The sequence below is a fragment of the Notamacropus eugenii genome, chromosome 4 (assembly GCF_028372415.1).
Source record: "Notamacropus eugenii isolate mMacEug1 chromosome 4, mMacEug1.pri_v2, whole genome shotgun sequence".
NCBI lineage: Eukaryota > Metazoa > Chordata > Mammalia > Diprotodontia > Macropodidae > Notamacropus > Notamacropus eugenii.
In genome coordinates, this window is record NC_092875.1 from 69,050,569 (window position 1) to 69,069,691 (window position 19,123).

Below are 19,123 nucleotides of genomic sequence, written 5' to 3' on the forward strand. Positions count from 1 at the left end.
TGCTTCCCAGGGGGGTGAGGGGGTAGATAACATTTACAAAAATGAAGACAGTGATAGGGAAGGAGGATTGGGAAGTGGGGAGGGGGGCTCAAGAAAGGTCCCTTGTATCAGACAGTAAGAGAGGGGTTCCAACGAAGAGGCAAGGCAGGGGGGATGGCGGTGGAAACTGAGGCAAATCATGGTTTAAATGATTTGCCTAGGATAACACAGATAGTAAGTGTCTGAGGCCAGATTTGAACTTGGATCTTTCTGATTCCAGGTCCAGTGCCAAGGTCCCCCACTGCATCCTGGGCCACTTCCAGTAGTCCTAATGTATATCTGGCCCCTGGACCCAGATGACTTCAGAGTAGAGAATGGGGCTGGTGACTTTACACAGCCTTCCCTCACTTAAATCCAATTCACTTGCAAGTCAAGGCATCACCTTCCTGATGTCATGGATCCTCTGACAACAAAAAACAAACAAGTAGACTCAGTGTTTTCTCCCCTGAGACTGGATGCAAGGAGATGCCTTTTCACATAACTGCTACAACACTCCAGGCGGAAGTGAGAAGGACCTCCACAAAAGTGACTGTGGCAGAGTTAAGATAAGGGGGCAGATGGGGAGGGATGCTGAGGAGGGGAATGGATATGGAGAGTTAAGGAGTGAGCCTGGGTGAGTGGAAGAATGGTAGTGTCCCATACAGAAAAAGGGAATTTAGGAGGGTTAGGGGAAGAGATAATGGATTTGGTTTTAGATTAATGTTCAATTTGAGACATGTATGGGACATCCAGGAAAAGATGCCAAGCAGACAGCTGGAGATGAGGGACCAGAGCTCAGGAAGTGCCCAGGTGTGTGCAGTTCACTGAGGAATGAACCAAAAAGTTGTTATTAAGTACTTACTGTTTACATACAAATAGGAGGCAGTTTTTGCCCTCAGGGAACCCACATTCTAATTGTGGAAGAGATTACGTAAAGGAGAGTTCAGGTACAGGGAGATTCAGTTCCAGGAATCCTTAGGATGCACTGGAGTGTCTGCCCCTCAGAAGCCTCCCACCACTTAGTGGATCAGAGAGGAGGAAAGATTCTGGCTTCCCTCTGACAAGGGTGGAGATGGGAAGTCAGGGTCTGGAAAGGAAGGGAAAAGGGGAAGATGATATTGGAAAGAAGATTTGGGGTGAGATGATGGCAGGAGGAGGAAAGTGGCTGGTATCCTCCAGGGTCTAAGCAGCATGCATTAGGGGAGGAAAGGAAGGAGAAGTGGAATCCCAATGGGAACCTATTCCAGCATTCCATGGATACACTTGCAAAAACCCACACAGATAGACAGATAGATATACACACATACATATACATGATAGGTACATACATATATATATAGATATATACATATATACACGTAGATATATATGGATGTGTATGTGTGTGTGTATGGTTGAGTGTGTGTGTGTGTATGTGTGTGTACACAGACTTATACATACCTAAATATGTGGGCCCAAAGCCCCTTCTGGCTCAAATTATCCATATTTTTAGGGCCTTCCCAACTCTGACATTCTGTGTTCCAAGGACCTCCCAGCTCTGACATCCCATGTTCTAAAGGCCCTCTCAGCTCTAATCTTCTGTATTCTAAGGGCCCTCTCTGGTTTGACATTCTACTACATGTTCTCAGGCCTGTCAGGGCCAACATTCCATGCTCCAAGCACCCTCTCAATTCTGACATTCTGTGTTCTGTATTCCTTTCAGTTCTGGCATTCTACCTTCTTATACTCTTAGAAAGGCTCTACCTCTAGAAAAGATCTTTCTGGGCTTGACAATCTGTCTTCTGTGTCTTAAGGGATCTTTTAGCTCTAACATTCCTTTCTCCCAGCCCTGACATTCTAAGTTCTATGTCTCAAGATATATTCTATGATTCAGTAATTTTATGTCTGGGATCTTGGTCCCAATTTGGGGACAAGGTCTGTCCCTGTGGCTAGGCCTACTCCCTAGCTATGGCTAGGAGTGATATAGGGTCAGGTTGTAAAAAGCAGATGGTAGGGGTGAGCAAAGGCCAGTCTGGAGGAAATTAGAAAAGAGTGCCTTCTGCTGCTCCAGAGCTCTGCACCCACCCAGAGCTGAGTACCCACCCCAGCCCCAGGGGCTGCTGTCATGGCAGCCAGTTTACTGGTGATGGTTTAGGAGATGATTCGAAATTGTTGTAGGAGTGATCTAGAGAACGGGATCTAATCAGGGCCAGGAGAAGAGCTCAGCTTGGCCTCGTGGGGCTAATGCATCCCCATGGCAACAGCAGCCTTCAGGCTCTGCTGGGAGAGGGGATGGGATATGAAAGGGGAGCAGGGTTCCATGCCCAGGAAATAGAGACTAGGAAGCAAAGAAACCCTCCCTGTACCACCTGGCCCTAAACAACCATGGAGTCCCTTCTCTGCTTCCCCAGAGGGTGGGCAAGACTGAATTCAATCTGAGGCAACAGGACACAGCCCAACCAGTCTGTGACCACTCTGGTTTTAACATAAGGGCCCAGGATTCCATCCCATCAGACACCAGATATCTTGAGTAACAGACTTAATTTTGGGAGAGGGAATTGTTGACTCTCTGGGTTCCAACCTTTCTCCCTTGACACCAGGCCCAGGTCTCCTAACTGAAGATGGAATCACTTCTTTGAACTTGCAGACTGGAGTTGGAGAGCAGCCTCTAGGCATACATCCTACCCACACCTCACCCCTATCCCAGACACACAGACCACTGCTCAGGGCAAGATTGCCCATCATCCTATGTGTCTGAGTCTCTGGTTCCACTGAATCTAGTCCTATAAGTCTAGATTTTAAGGGCTAAAGGGGACCTTGAAGAAGCTGTAGTCCAATGCCTTCATTTTACAAATAGTGAAACTGAGGTCCACTAATGCAGAAGAACACCTCAAAGTCACAAAAGGAGTCAGTGCGAGAGTGGAACTTCAAACCTCAGACTCCTAAACTGAGAGCTCTGGGCTCTTCCTAGTCTACCTTTCTCTAGTTCTGCCTTCCTCAGAAAATCCCTAAGCCTCAGAGCTGAAAGTGTCCTCATTCAGAAAGACAGTATGGTTCAGTGGGAAGAACACTATAGAAAACCTAGGTTTGAATCCTAACTCCATCACTTACTGGCTGTGAGACTGTGGCCAAGTCATTTCACTTCTCTGGGCATTCGTTTGCCTAACTATAAAATAAGGGGCAGGAGGAGTTGGAATAGAGAGGTTGGCCTCTTCTACCCCTAAAACTATGCTCCTTCTCAGTGTAACAATGCTATCTACAACCTCCATGGTTATCCATCTCACCTACCCTAGGCTGGAACTCTTCCAGTGATAACAAGTTGCACTACATGGGGTGTTCAGGGAGGACCAACACCTCTGCTGTGGGAGCTTGCCAAGCTCTTGTCAGGACTGATCATCCACCTTTGGTGTCCACCTTCACCCAACTCTCACCTGTGGATCCAAGAAGCTGTAGCATGGGCAGTAGCCACACCCAGGTAAAACCATCTCAGCAGATGGCTAAACCAAGTTAAGGGTAACTGGCAGTCCTCAAATCCATAGCTCAGTGAGGAGAGTGTTACCTAAGCAGGTGAAGACTTCCCTCTGCAGAAGAGATGGATGAGAATAGTTTGTTCCAATGGCCACCACAGCGGCTGAAGCAGGTACTGTGGAGAGCTTAGAGCTTGGTCAGACATGGCAGATGCCGAGGTCATCCACTACATCCTGAGCCATCACCAGTCTTGACTTTGTCCTGCCACTGGACTTTGATGATTGGAACAGAAACTGAGGCTAAGGATAGCATGCAATTCTGCTTCCTCTAAATCTAATTCATGGAGTAAGTCATCCCCCATGAGGTCATTGTCCTCTTCAAAAAAGGAAGGACAACAGCAGTTCTGACCTAATTGTTAGGAAGTTCTTCCTTGTGCTCATAGGGAATTTGCTTTCCTGTGATTACAACTAAAAGTCTGAAAGTCTTGAACTGGGGGAGGAAAGAGAGGAAGGCAGTTTGCAGGAGACCAGGCAGAAGGGCACATCCCCCATCAGAACTTCAGGGATGGAGTCACTTAAATTCCTCTGAACACATATTTTCTTGGTGTTGAACCCAGGATGGGAAATAGTGGAGTAATGAGGAACAGAAAACCAGGAATGTGCATCCCCTGCTCCCTGAGGCCACCCCACCTCTACCTACCTCCTTCTGTGCCCTGGATGGTGAGGAAAAGCAAGGAAAGAGGGAGCCCTGCCCAATGGGCTTATCCTGAACTTGGAAGTTTTGTTCTAAAGTCTCTCCCAGTTCTGCCTTTCTATGTTCTATGGTGTAGCTTTGACAACTTGGGTTCTAAGGTCCTCCCAGCTCTGACATTCCTTATTCTAAGGTCCTTCTAAGCTCTGACATTCTATATTCAAAAGTCCCTCCCAGTACTGACCTTCCTAGTTGTAAGATCTCTCCAGACTCTGACACTTTGTGATCTAATGTGTGTCTTCCCCTCAGCTTTGACTTTCTGTGTTCTAAGAAGTTCCTTTCAGCTCTGATATTTCATGTTCTAAGATCTCTTTGAGCTTTGGGAAACTAGGATTCTCTCAGACTTGAGGGGCTTCAGGTACCAGGTTTCCCTCTATCCACACCCTCCCAAGAATCTGTACCTTATAATTTACTCAGTTTCCCCTCTGACAGAAAGCTAAGCTATATGAGAATTCTTTTCTTTCCCCTCACAGGCATGGGGGGCAGGGGTTGCTGTCTGCACTGAGGCCAAAGGGAGGGAAGAAAGAGAATCAAGCTCAATTAAAAGCAGGCTGAGAAGAACACATATACACATCAGATATCACACCAACCCATCCATGGGTACACATGTGTCTTTAGAAAACTCTTTTCTTCTCACAGTGGAAGATATCCCTCCCTCCGTCTCAAATCCATAATGAGTGCTTCCATGGAAAGAAACCTCTCTACCCTTTGGGACTGAGGCTCCCTGGATGTTCTAAAAGGCCAAATAGTGCACCCACAGGTTCAAATCCTGAGGATCTCAAAATGGCAGGTGGAAAAACTGGTTGATAGCCATTTTGAATTCTTGGATCATCATACCTATGGGCCTCATCTTCTGCCCTACTACTCAACCTCTCCCAAGATTCTCCAATCTCTGCCCCTGTCTGGGAGTATATTAACAGTGGCAGAGTTGACATACACCTGGTCAAACACACAGTCACAGGAAATTCAATCATGGCTGGTCAGAGGAAGAGGCAAGAAGTTGCCCTGTTGCCTAGCAACATATCCTGGCACCTGATAGGGAGATTGTGGTTCATGTACGTTATCTGTCCTGGGAAAAGGAGGAAGAAAGGGTTGTTGGTTTTCCCTCCCTGATGAAAAAAGCCAGAATTTAGGACCTGAGAGAATTCCACACCTAGCATTGAATGAAGACATCCCCTATCCTCAGTCTCCAGGGTATCCCTCATCTAAGGAGTAGACCTATCCTCAGGGAACTTTCCATCTCCAGGAAGGAAACTTGGAACCTGTCCCAAGTGAATTTAGAGTCTTTATAGTCTATCTCCCCTGAGGTCAAAGTCTGGGAAGGTGGTGGTCGAGGAAGGTATTAGGAACTGGATCATCTGGAACCCTCAGAGCTATTAAAACAAAGAACAGGAGTGAATTGCCAGGAGTGGCAGCTAGAAGGATTAGGTTCTGAGCCCCCACTCTGCCACTGAGTGTGAGGTATCTGGGCCCTTTCTAGATTTGTTTCCTCCATCCATGAAGAGAAGTTGAACTCTGGCTGCTGTGATGTTTGACCCTCTGTGGTCAGTGCCTCTGATACCACTGGTCTCAGGGGGCTTCCCCATCTGCCCCTCAATGAAGGTGGTTGCCTTCCATGACTTCTGAGATGCTCCAGTCACTGGTATTCTGATGTAGGATCAAGGAGGGAGTCAAGTGATTTGAAGATGAAAACTGGGAAGGCCAGTGGGTAGAAGCCAAATCTCATTACCAATCTTTCCAGAATACAGCGGGACCTCGGCCTCTGATCCACCCTACCACTGGTACTATCATTTTCCAAACTTCCCCAGCAAGAGACCATTCTTTTCTCTAACTCCTGCTTCTGAGGATGGATAGGGGCTTAGAGACGAGAGTGCCAAAGTTGTAGGAAGGAGGAGGGTGTAGAGCAAGGCTTGGGGGGAAGGGGTGGAAATCCTAGTGCCTGAAGAGTTAGGGTTCTCATGTTTGTCCCCAGAATGTTTTCAGGCTGGAAGAGTTGCGGACTCTTCTTCCTGTGATCCAGTTAAGGCTGGGGATGGGAGAGATGGAGGGTGGGCCAGGAGCCTCTTAGGGACAGCTTGCCAATATTTCCTCTGAATTGTGTCCTGGGATCTGGGAAGCACTCCCTCCTCACCTCAGTTCATCAACACCTGTGCTTTCCTTGAAGATTCAGCTGAAATGAAGCCTCTCCTGGCCTTCAACCCCATTCCAAGCCTGCTAGCACCCTCCCTTCCCAAACTACCTTGTCCTCACTTTGTGCAGATGTATGTCCATATTTTCATGCTCCCTAGACCGTAAGCTTGGGACTGTTTCTGTTTTTTCTTTGAATTAGTGCAGAGGCAGCCCTGCCAGCCCCACCCTGTTTCTTGATCACTCTCCATTCCATTCTCAACCATACCCATTCCAGTGGGTAGAGGGATAACCTGACAGTTTAGAAAGTTTAGCTGCATAGGGGAAGCCTAGCCTTCAGGAAACCCTCAGGTGCGGCACACAGAAGATCCTCCAACTTGGCTCCAGGAGATCAAGTCTTCCATGAGAGCCAATGAGCGCCTGGCCCTTCCTATGAGCCAGCGGTCAGAATTCCAGGCAGAGAGGCTGGCCCTCATTTTCCCTGGATAACAAATGAAGGGGTTGGTCTGTTAAGGCCCCTTCCAGCTCTGACAGTCTAGGTATGAAGGTCCTTTTCTGCTTGATTCTCAGAGAGTCTTAGAAGATGAACAGTATGAGAAAAGGGAATGGGAGGAAAGGGAGGATGACCCCAGGTCAAATATATCCCTCTCTTAGCTCAGGGAAACAGCAACAGCAACCCAGTTGTTTTGGAAATACCTTTATTGCACTAAAAACGCATTTATAAACACACGTACACACACACACACACACTCATAGGTGGGCGGATAGAATTCACCTTAAAAGTTATCAGGAAAGTGGAAACATCAAAACAGAACTGCAAGAGAGAAAGAGGGTCAGGGTGTTTTCTACCCCATTGGCAGGTGCCAGCAGAAGGCAGGTTTGTTGGGGAGTAGAGGGGATGCACACTACCTAGAGACATAGGGTCCCCACTGGGATGAGGAGGTGTTGATTTCCAAGCACCAACAGGGTCAGGCAATTCACTCTTCCAGTGGCCCATTTTTATCAGCTGCTCTGTTTGGGGAGTGGAGTTCAGGAATGGATCACCTGGCAACCCTATTTATACTCAGCCCCCTTTAGCAGCTTTTTCATCCTGACTTCAGTCTTCTCCATATCCCATGTGGGCTTCTTTCAGCCACTGGAGGGATTAGGATCAATTACTAATCCCAGTTACACAACAGGTGGCAGAAATAATGAGCCCTGAACCTAGGGCTAGGAGGCCATTCTCTGCTGCCAGAATCACTATATGTTTCTTGGGCAAATCACTTTGCCCCTCTTGGCCTCAGTTTCCCTATCACTAAAATGATAGGGCTGGAGTCAATGATCAGATCCCTTCTGACTTTGACTGCCCAAAGCTCCTCCTCAATCAGGAAATAGAAATGGAGGCCAATTGTGGAGGAGAGGGATTGGCCAGTCTTGCCCACCAAGCAAAGAACAACTGTTCAACAGTCCCCATCTCCTGCCTGTGGAGTTTGGGTGAAAGGGACGTCTTGTGCTCAGGTCCCAGTGGAGATTGGTGACTAGCCATCCAAAGGGGTGCCAAGGGAATGAGGAGCTGAGAAGGAGTGCCAGGTCCCCATCCCAGAACGGGACTTGAATTATGCTGGCAACTATCCCACACTGCCTCCAGTTCTTGGCTGAGATGAGAATTCTCTCTGCCTGCCCCCAGGGACCAGCCAAGACATATTAAAGGCCACAGGACTACAAAACAATTTTTAAAAAAAACATGAAAAATCACTGTACCCGCTCGGACTATATCCAAAACATACTTATACACACAGAATAAAACATGGGTAGATGTCAATCACTCTCCAAGTATAAATAGCTGTGTACAGCAAGGCCTACGGCTGCCATCTGCTGTGTGCAAGAGGATGGGGAGTCAAGCATGGGCCCCGGAGGCCAGGCACAGTTGGGGGCCTCTCTCAGGCAGAAGCCAGGAATCATGCAGGGAGACAAGAGACAACAAACATAGATAACATGGAGTAGGAAATAATAGGAAGGGAGGAAGCTGGCCAGGACTGAATGGCTCCCTGGCTGGGGAGCAGGTTTAAATACTGACAAAGCAACCCTCTGGCCAAAAGAGGGGAGAGAGGGCAGACTGTGAGAGGGGATACTGGAGTGGAAACAGGCAGACATGCTGGTTGTCTCCATCCCCTGGGGGATGAGGTGGAAACAATCCTTCAGCCTTTTCTTTCCAGGACTTTTTCCAGACTGAGCTCAGCACTAGAGTGTCTAGAACCCAGCAGCCCTGTCTAGAACCCAGTGTTCTAGCCCTGATCCTGATACTCTGTCCTTGTGTGACCACAGGGAGCTCATTCTCTTTGGACATTTCATCATCTGTAAAACCAAGCAGGTTAGACTTAGATGGTCCCACTAAGGTCTAAGACTTCCCTTAGCTCTGGAACCCTTTGCTTCTGATCATTCCCAGGGCTCATCCCTTTAATCATTATCCCCTAGGCAGGCAGCAGAGCCAAGAATGGCTTCTGTAGATGGGAGATTTCCCACCCAGTGTCTACCTGATCTAGGGTGATCAGCTGGGTGCCTCTGGGAAAGCAGAGCTGGGCTAAACCAGAGTGGAGAGCCCTTGAAAGAATCTCATCCCCTTCCCTTTGGGGTTGACTCTTTCTATACAGCCCCAAGGATTTTCCTTTAGCCCCCTGGAAGTTCACCAGACCCCTTCCTCCCTGACTTGGTTACCCAAATTCCAGCGCATCTTCAGCAAGCCAGTTTCAAAGTATGCAGAAAGAGAATATGAGAGGGAAGGTACAGTCTTAGGATTACAGAGGAAGGCAGGAAAATGGGAGGTTGCCCCCTCTTTTTCCCACTGGGAACAGACCAATCTGTTCCTTGCCTGCTTTCCTCCTCCCCATCTATCAAGAAATCTCCTTCCCCGGCTAGAGGGAGATGAGACCCCTGGACCAGAAGATCCAGATCATGGGGATTTAGACCTGGAGCAAATCTTAGAAATTATCTAGTCCAGCATTTTACAGAAGAGTAAAATGAGGCCAGAGAGAAGAGACTTGCTCAGAGTCTCCTAGTGAGCAAGAGGCAAAGTTGGGACTTGAGGCCAGAGCGTCCTGACTCCAAATTCAGGGCTCTCACCACTGTCCAGCATTGTTGTCTCAGCCCCTTTCCCCTCCCCACTCCCATATAAATTAGTGAAAGTGACACTAGTTTCTTAGAGTGACTTGGGACTGAAGCCAGGTGTCTGGGCCCCCATGTGAGGGCCATTTTTGTCCCTCACCCCCAATCCCTCCTGGGACCCCCTGCATCCCTCACCCTGGGCATGCCAGCTCTCAGTGCTGTGGGTTTGGAGTTTCCCCACATTCCCTGGGTGGCAGGTGGGGCAGGTGGGGCAGAAATGTAGAAGGAACTGAAAGGAGCACCTAGGGCAGGAATGGGTCAGAGAGGGGTTCCCCACCCCATCCTCCTCGATGGGGGGGTTGGGCTGGGCAGGGCCTTCACAAGAAAGGCAGCAGGGCTGTGAGGGGCACCTCCTTCTCTCCCAGGAGGGTATCCCTTTTCAGGCTGCCTCCCTTGTTCACTACTTTCAGCTTGAGAGACAGCTTGCGGGCACTGGAGGGGCATAGACCATCAAAGAAAAAGTCCTCGTTGAAGATGGGGTGCCAAGTGTTCTTGATGATGGTGCTGCGCTGCTTCTGTAGCTTCCCAGGTGTCAGACAGAGGCCCACACAGCAATTGATGCTGCGAGTGTCAAAGAGACGGTCGTAGAGACCCTCAGCAGCCAACAGCCTCACCCGAAGGCGGGCCTGGGCGGGGTCATACTCCGCTGCTAGGCGAAGGCTCCCTCTCTTGCCCAGGCGAACTGTGTGCTCCCCCCTAGGAGTTGAGGCAGCCTCACTGCTGGCCTCTGGACCTGTTGGGGTGGTGCGACGGGCACGGCGGCGGGCGCTGGGGCTGACGTCAGCAGAGCTGTCATCCGTGGACAAGGAGCTGTGGCGGCCCACAGAATGCCTCAGCTGGCTCACCTTGGCCTGCCCATCCTGGGCAAACACCTTGAGTAGAGACACAGAGCGTGAAAGCAGCGGTGACCCAAAGGGGGATGACTCAGCTGATGAGCCTGTGTCGCTCTCGCCGCCACTGAAGTATCGGTAGGGGCTCATCAGGGCTTCAGCTCGAGAGGTGCCCTCACCGTTGGCCTTGGCCCCAGCTCTCCGAAGGGCACCAGGAGATCCAGCCTGGGCCAGGCCAGTATGCTCACTGTGGAAGAGTGATTCCTTGCGTCGGGTGTGGGGGCTCTCCATCAGAGTGGCAAATCCGTAGGATGTCTGGGCTTTGGGTACATAGGGCAAAGACATGGCAGTTTGGGATTGGGGATCAGCATTGGTGGCCACAGCCTCCTCCTCTTCCTCTGGCCGCCAGTCCTCAGCACTTTCAATCTGGATCACATGTCTGCTGGCTGCCTTCAACAAGTTCTTACTCTCAGCTGCGAGCTTGGCGGGCAAACGGGGGCTTCTCTGGGCCTTTCGAGCCCCACTACTGCCAGATGCCAAATTTTGTTCAGAGGTGGATGATCCTAGGTGGGGGGAGCTGGAGCCTGAGCCTGAACCTGGGACTGCCCCCTCCACCTCACCTGGCCCTGAGGTAAGCTTCGGAGGAATGAAGAAATCAGGGATTTTATCTGGAGTGAGCACATTGCTGTAGAGGGGCCCCTTAGATGATCGGTCCCCATCCGCCCCACGAGGGGCACCGTTCTCTCCAGACCCTCTCAGTCGATCCAACAGCCACATGTTGGTCTTCTTCATGGGGATAGTACTGAGGGTGATGGAGGCAGGTGGCAGCACCAGAAATTGCTGTAAGATCAGACAAAGAGAGACCAGAGAAGTCAGGATGGGAGCAGGAGCAGCACAGGGGACATAGACCACAAATACCCAGCATGGTAACACAGTGGAAGTATGCTGAACTTGGACTCAGGCAGCTCTGGGTTCAAATCCTGCTTCTGATACTTCCTACCTGTGGGACTCTGGGTAAATCACTTAATGGCTCCAAATATTAGCAGATAAACTAGATGACCTGGAAGATCCTTTTTGGCTCTGAATCTATAAGCCCACCATTCCCTTCTGAATAAGGGAGCAGGAGACCATCAGGCTACTTGGCAGCACCCACACTTTGCCCTGGGCACTTCCCCATGTACATGGCCACTTGAAGCTCTCTCTGCTCCTGCCTTCCCTCCCAGCACCCATTCCCGAGGCTCATTTCCTGCCTTGGTATGATAGGATTTCAGGCAAGAAGAGACTCTCTTCTGCACACACACACACACACACACACACACAAACACATACACACACACCTCCAAGTGACTAGAGAAATGCCTCTAAGATTCACCTGCAGGAAAGCCCCTTGCCCACTCTGGGCAGGAGAAACACTTGACTTGGGGTATCCTCTGGCATCCCGAGGATTAGGGGATACTGAAGGGAGGAGGAAGAGATAAGAAGACAAAGAAGTCTTGGCCCTGAGCTCTAGGTCTATATCCCAGGTTTGACAAGTCCAGAGGACTGATTCCTAGTAAGAGAGATGAGAAGTTCCTCTCCCTACTAAACCAGGAATTTCCAGGCACTGTGTAGCTAACATCAATGGGAAAGGAATTCAGGTGCTTATGGGGTACTCCACTCTGTGGCCAGAGGACAGGGCAGGTCTTAGGACAACATTGTGGCTGTTCTGGGATCTCAAAGCATTGAGTTCACATCCTTAAAGTTCTTTGGGTATGTTTAAACAGCCCATACCCGGGGAAGAACAGTATCCCTGCTCTATGCCTCTCCTAGTTTGGGATCTCAAAGCACACCTTTAATGTTATGAGTTCAAAACCCTGGGGAAGGGACCAGAGGGCCCATTGCACTCCCGGATCTGGGTTGGGTAATAAAGACCATTTGGGTTTTGCCCTCTGAGCTGGGGAAGGGGGGCACTCTTCTGTGCTAGGATCTCTAAGCACTCCTTTAGGGCTATACATTGACGTCCCTAGGTACCCAGGTAATTGGAACCGCATAGTTGCTGGCTCTGGGCACCCTGCTGAATTAGGATCTCAAAGCACTCCTTTAGGGCTATAAGCACATATCCCCAGGGCTGAAGCTTGAGGGCCTTTGGGGTCCCTTTCTGCGCCAGAGGCACAGGGAAAGACCCCTGCGGGTCATTCCGTCCCAGCTCCCTGCTAGGTACTTGCCGGGATCTCAAAGCACTCCCCTAGATCTATAATCGAGGCTCACCATGCGGAGAAGGGCTGGGAGGTGCCAGCAAAGGAGCAGGGAAGAACCCAGGCCCCGTCTTTCTTACACACTATCCCCCCTCCCCCCACCTAGGGTAAGTTCCCACCTGTAGCTCCCTCCCTCTCTCTGGTCCCGAAAGATGGGGATCCAGCTGTCCTGTCGCACCTGCTTCTGGCCTCCCGAATACAGAGGAGGGAAGATTTTGCGGGGTGCATGGCACAGGGAGATGGGGACCCTCCAGACCCTTGTGGAGTCGACACCTGCCTACCTGCTCAGAGGGAGAGGGATGTCCCGGACCGGCAGGGACTGAGGACTCAGGGAGAAAACGAAGCAAAGAAACAGCGGCTCCCGAGCTGGCACTGGGCTGGCGACTGGACTTGCGGTGGCTTATATAGGGGAGGCGGCGGCAGCAGCGCAGTCGGACTCATTCACCGCGGCCGCAGGAAGCCGCCCAGCCCGGCCGCCGCCGCCGTAATACTCCGTGTAGCGCCGCCACTGAATCCCCCACTCGGGGTTCCTACCACCACCCCCGCAAGCCCAGGAGTCCCCCGCATGGCAGGAAGTGGGCATAGGAATGGAGGAGCGGCTCTAGACTTGGGCCCTACCACCAAATTCACGGTAGGACACTCCTTCCCCCCAAGGAATCTTGTGAGGACAGAGAGCCAGTGCGGACGGTGGGCCAGAGGGATGACCTGAGGTGGGGTGGGTGGGGGCGCCCGTTAACTGGAGTTAATCCCAGACTGCGGCATTGCATTTATCTCCCAAGACCAGGCCTCCTCCCAAGATCTCAGGGGGTGGGAGGGAGAGGAATGATCCAGGGGTGCACCTGCCAGAGAGGACGAACTGGCCCGAGCTACTGACCCTTTGTTTCCACCCTCCAGAGAGATCAAAAGCACCGGGTAGAATTATTGGGTGTCTGATGGAAGAGCGCTTAGAGATCCCATGACCGTAGAATGTTAGCACTGAAAGGGACTTTAAATACTGAAATGTCTAGAACTGAAACAGTCTAGCTCAACTCCTTTTGACAAATGGGGAAACCATGGCCCAAGCTGGGGAAAGGTTTAAAGCTGCTGCTAGAACCCAGGTCTCCTGACTCCTGGCCACAGATCTCCACCTCCTGGGTCACGGTCGGGGAGCTGAAGGAGATGTGAGCCCCTCCCTGCCCTAGCCCACCACCAAGTACAGGCCCAAATCTTTTAGGCCGACCTCAACCTTGCCTCCCCCTCCCCTTCTCCTCTCCCCATTTCCCCGGACCCGCAGGGATCCGCCTTGACTGCTTCGAATTGGGGGGCAGAGGGGAGGGGAATGTTGGATTGCATCCGCCCCATCCTGGATTCGAGAGCGAGGCTGGAGGATGCAATTTCGGGACATCTCAACCTCCGGGGCCGGACACTTACCAGACATCCCCGCCCAGAAGGAGACAAGCTGGAATATGTCTGGCCTTCGCCCCCTCCACACCTCCTGTTCCTCAGAGCTCTGGGTCTGGGAGCCAGGGCGTTCGAGAGAGGAGGGAGAGAGGCGAGGAGGCCAGGTCCTTGAGCTCGAGTACCTGCTGCTGGAGATGTCGAGTGGCTGCCAAGAGGCTGCGTTAAAGGCTAGTTAAAAAGCAGCAGGAGAGGCCCCGGGGGTCATTGGCCCGGGGAGGCCGCTGCTCCCAAGCACCCAGCTGGGCAGCGGAGGAGAGGAGTGCCCTTGGGTGTGGTGGTCTGGAAAGAGCCAGAACTTGGAGTCAAAATCCCCAGCCCAGACCTTTGGGCAAATCCCTGCTCTCCGAACCTCAGTTTTCATCTCCTAAAAAGCAGATAAAAGGTACTTGTATTCTCTGCCTCGCCTTAGGGCTGCTGGGAATGATGTAAATTGTAGAGGTCCATAGAAATGGAAGTTATTATTTTTACTTTCACTTCTTGTCTGTGTGACCCTGGGCAAGTCACTTAACCCTGTTTACCTTAGTTTCTTCATCTATAAAATGAGCTGGAGAAGGAAATGGCAAGTCATTCTAGAATCTCTGCCAAGAAAACCCCAAATGAGGTCATGGAGAGTCAGACTCAACTGAAAACGACCAACCAACAAAAGAAAATGGTCCTTCCCTAGTTCTAAACATAACCAACCCTAAGATTCTATTATCCATCCCATCTCCAGGTGACCCATCTTGTAAGACCACCATCATCCCATTGCCATTCTCCCCTGTCCCCCACTACTCCATTTCAGTCAGACTAGAATCTACATCAGGGCTTAGAGGGAAGTTAGAAAATAAAACATTGAAAGCCATAATCAACCTAAGAACAAAGACTGTCAGAGTGACCTCAGCACTTCCATGTTCCAAGACCCTTCCCTTTTGATTCTCTCCAGGAAGCAGCAGATATAGTAAAAAAGTACAGTCTCCAGACCAGGAGTTGGTCCCACATCCTGCTATATACGTACCCCAGTCACCACACTTCCTGGGCCTCAGTTTCCTCCTATAGTTGAACCAGCCAGCTTCTAAAGCTCCTTCCAGCTGGAGATTTTTGATCCCATGATCCCCACCACCTCTGGGATAATGTAGCCACTCAGGCTGATATCAGAAGCCTCCCATAATTTGCCTCTCCCCTCCCTTCCCGTGAGCCTGTTGCCCTTCACAAGCTAGGTTTCGAGCATCTTGATGAACTCCAAACTCCATCTCTGGGCTGTGTATGCATACACTGGAGCAAGTTTTTTCCTCTTCCTTCCTGGAACGCATGATCTGCTCATCTTTGCTTTTGAGATCCCTTTTTGGCCTTCAGGGACCAGATTAGGTACCTACTTCCCATGTAAAACTTTCTCTGATCCTCCCAGTTGTTAGAGTTTGTTTCCTCCTCAAGATATCTGGAGATATACTCATTCATTGCTTCCACCCCAGTAAAATATAAATTCCTTGAAAATAGAGTGTTCCCCCTACCTTTTTTTCCGTCTGTCTATCTCCAGCACCTAGCACAGCTTGCACAGAGGAGGTGCTGAATAAATGTTTGTTGATCTGAATGGGAAAGGCCTTCAGAATTCAAAAGGAGTATATTGTAGCTCAGAGGACCTTAGATCCCTACTTCATATGGCTAAAAGGGAACTTGGAAGAGGGTCCAACACTGTTTTTGGCACTTAAATGATTTCTTAAAAATTGAATTAGAAAGGCCCTTAGAACTCCAAAGGGGAACCTTTGTGCCTAGCATAGAGCCTGGTACACAGTTGGTACTTAATAAATATTTGTTGCTTGATTACTGGAATACCAGAGCTAGAACCTTAGAATAGAGATGGTCATTGTTGGAAGGAACTTTAGAACCTTAGAACAAACCTGGAAAAGGTTTCAGAGATTATCAGATTCCATTCCATCTCTTTCCCCACCCTTGGTTTGTTTTTAAATTTAATATCCTTGTTAAATTTTAAACAGAGGCCCAAAGCAATGGGATAGGACTTGCTCAAGGTCATCGGAGCATAGATTGAAAGCTGGAAGGAATCACCGAAGTTGTCTTATTCAAACCCCTCCTTTTATAGATGAGGAAACTGAGTCTGTAGATGTTAAGTGACTTGCCCAAGGTCACACAGGTGAAAACTAGCAGATCCAAGCCTTTTAAATCTAGAGCCACTTGTACTTTCCACTGTACTATATTGGGGTTGCCCATTTGGTCGAGCTCTGGGAACCGAGTTCTTGATGGGAGCACCATCACCTTCAGGCCAGTAGCTTAAGTAGTTCAGGAGCCAGAAGGTTTTGTTGACCTCTGGGATCTGCTTTGTTTACCTACTTCACTGAAGCTAACCAGCTAGAATCATCAGGGCTTTTTTTTTTTTTTGAACCTTCCTTCTTCCTATTACCCACAGGCTGTCACCCTGGGGCCCCACTCTCATCACTAGGGGCAGGTTTTCTTAGTCCTTCTACACTGTGTATACACTATGTTCAAAGGTCCCTTCCAACTCTAACATTCTGTATGCTAAGATGCCTTTCGAGCACCAGTATTTTATGTTCTAAGGTTCCTTCCTAACACTGTGTTCTAAAGTCCTCCTGAAATGTAACATCTTCTAAGGCTTCCCAGTTAGAGGCCTGAGGGGGATTGCCTCCCTTCACACATACACCCCAGGTAGAACCTGGCCCCAGGGAACAATCCTGACCTGAGATCTAGGATCCATGTGACCTGTCCTGTGGGGAAGAGGGAGAAGTTCAAGGGGACAGGGGCTCCTCCATCCTAGGGGACTTCCAATCCAATTTGTTTTCCAGACAGGAGCTAGAGGAGGAGTTGGGAGAGGAAAAAATTGACCAAGTTGTGCTGGTTTGGGGCAGTGTTCTCCACAAAGGGAAGGGAAAATAAATAGGTCCAACCAATGTGGATCAATGGTTCCCAAGGACCATGGCTGGATGTCACATCAGCTGAACAAATTCCCCAGGCCTTTGGGCCAACTTCACACCTCCAGCCTGGACAATGAGCCTAGACCAAATAGCATCCTGGAATGTGGCAGGGAATGCTTCCGAGAACCTTTTCAGAAGACTAGGATCTGGTGGATGGTCTGAGATCTAGAGAGAGTGTCTCCAACCTTCTAAGGGAACAGGGAAATCTAATCAGATCCATCCTGGTGTAATTATGGAAGTTTTTGAATTCACGTCATGAAACCTGAGTTAGAATCCCAGTTCTGTCCTCATTCCCAGTATGACCTTGCTTCTCATAAAGGACTTAAGCTGCATTTTCTCCCACAGCTCCATGGCTATATCCCAAGGGTAATCCTTGGGTGATTCAGTTCTATTAGAATCAAATTGGTTTACTAGTGACTTGGCCCTGGAGGGGCAAGTGCTTGGCCATCTTTGCTACTCCTTTCCTAACTCGAAACGGCTTTGGGGCTCCATCCTCCTTGTCACCACCCAGACAGCTGGGTTTAAAAAAAGCAGCTTTTGGCCTAAGATTTCTTGGGCACGTGCTGGGGCTAAGACACTGTTAGATTTTTTTTTCAATAAACAGGAAGTGTTCCTACTGCCAAGACACTAAGCCTTCCTCTCCTTCCTCTCTCCTAGATAGAGGGCTAGGCATGCTGCTCCAGCCTTGGACTTGTAGCATACCTGGGGGAGGTGGTGGAAGAAGTGTTGGGAGGCAGAGAGGGGGTGACAGCAGGAATGACTGTTCAGCCAATCTCAGTTCCAACACAACCGATGCTATTTAACAGGTATTAGGGTGGGGATTCCAGGATACTGAGATCAATTGGCCTCAAGTAGTTTTGAATGGTGGAGGTTGGGGATGAAAAGGAGAAGGTGGTCTGGCTGATTTCATTCTCCAGGTGAGGAAACTCTTACCAATATAGGTGGGCACCTTCTCTGGCAGTTTATACTCTTAGAAAGTCATCCGCAGCCATGGTGTCAACCTCAAATAGAAACACATAAGGATCCCTGCAGCTGCATATTGACTTAGTTTTAGAATGTAATGTTCTCTATGTTTTATTGTACTTTTATTTATGTGGTTAAATATTTCCCAATTACATTTTAATCTGGCTCAGGCTGCAAAAGAGTATTGTGGACTGTATCCCACTGAAACGTGTTTGACTTCTCTAACCCAGGGCACTGAAAAGCTGAGTGAATAACTCATACTTATCAGAGGCAGGATTTAAGCCCCAGTCTTTCTGGCTTCCTGGCCAGTTCTCTGTTCACCACACCAGGCTACCACTTGTGGATGAATAGGATAAAGGGAAAAGTTGGAAGTAACACTGGAAGATAATTTGGAATAGCCTTGGGGAAAAATTTGGAGGATTCTTTGGGAAAAAACTGGAGATGTCCTAGATAGAAAATGGGGAGGCTGAAAGAAAATTTGGAGCATCTCTTGGAAGTTGGATGAATTTTTGGAAAAGAATTTGGGAGGCTCTGAGAGAAAACTTGGTATGTCTCTAGAGAGAAATAAGAGGACCTTTTTTTTGAAAGAGTGTATTAGAATTTGGGGTAGTCTAGGAGAAAAGCTGAGACAGTGGACAGAGCACTGGGCCAGGAGTCAAGAGGACCTGAGTTCAAATCCAGCCTCAGACACAAAGGCAAGTCACTTAACCTTTGTTTGTCTTATTCCACTGGAGAAGGAAATGGCAAACCACTGCAGTATACTTGCCAAGAAAACCCTATGGACAATGTTGGTGTGCTATGGGTTACAGGGTCACAAAGAGACAGACAACAAGTAGAAGTTAGCACTTCTTGGAAGTTGGGAAAATTTGAGGGGAGAGAAATTGGGGCAGTCTTTGGAAGAGAAGTTGGGAGTGTCAGAGAAAAAAGCTCAAGTCATCCTTGAGAGAGAAATTAGGCCCAGAGATGATTCCCCATGAATACTGACTGGGGCCTGAGAGAGAAGTCCTCTGAGCCAAGATCTCCACAGGCAATTCACTGTACTGAAAAACCCCCACAGCTCAGGAGTCAGAAGATCTGGACTCAGTACTCTTGCCCTTGAGGAAGAAATTTCAGTTATCTCCATCTGTGAAATGGGAATACAAATCATTAGCTTACCTACCCTCCCAGCACTGCTGTGAAGACAGTGATTTATTTGTGAACTGCAAGGCCTGTAGAAGTAGAGACTGGACAGTAAGACAGAGAAAAAGTCAGT

The 19,123-nt window shown here is 49.4% G+C and overlaps 1 protein-coding gene across 1 annotated transcript; it reads right to left on the reverse strand.

Annotated features, from left to right (window-relative positions):
- Positions 1-8,286: 8,286 nt before the first annotated feature.
- Positions 8,287-12,915, reverse strand: C2CD4C (C2 calcium dependent domain containing 4C). The gene is made up of 2 exons (XM_072601717.1): positions 12,829-12,915; positions 8,287-11,153 (listed from the first exon to the last, which is right to left on the reverse strand). The coding sequence occupies exon 2, from the start codon at positions 11,103-11,105 to the stop codon at positions 9,801-9,803; it is 1,305 nt and encodes a 434-aa protein (XP_072457818.1). The 5' UTR covers positions 11,106-11,153; positions 12,829-12,915; the 3' UTR covers positions 8,287-9,800.
- Between the last annotated feature and the right edge of the window lie 6,208 nt (positions 12,916-19,123).

Excerpts from the sequence above, each read along its gene's own strand:
- C2CD4C (XM_072601717.1), bottom strand. The coding sequence starts at position 11,105 with ATGAAGAAGACCAACATGTGGCTGTTGGATCGACTGAGAGGGTCTGGA.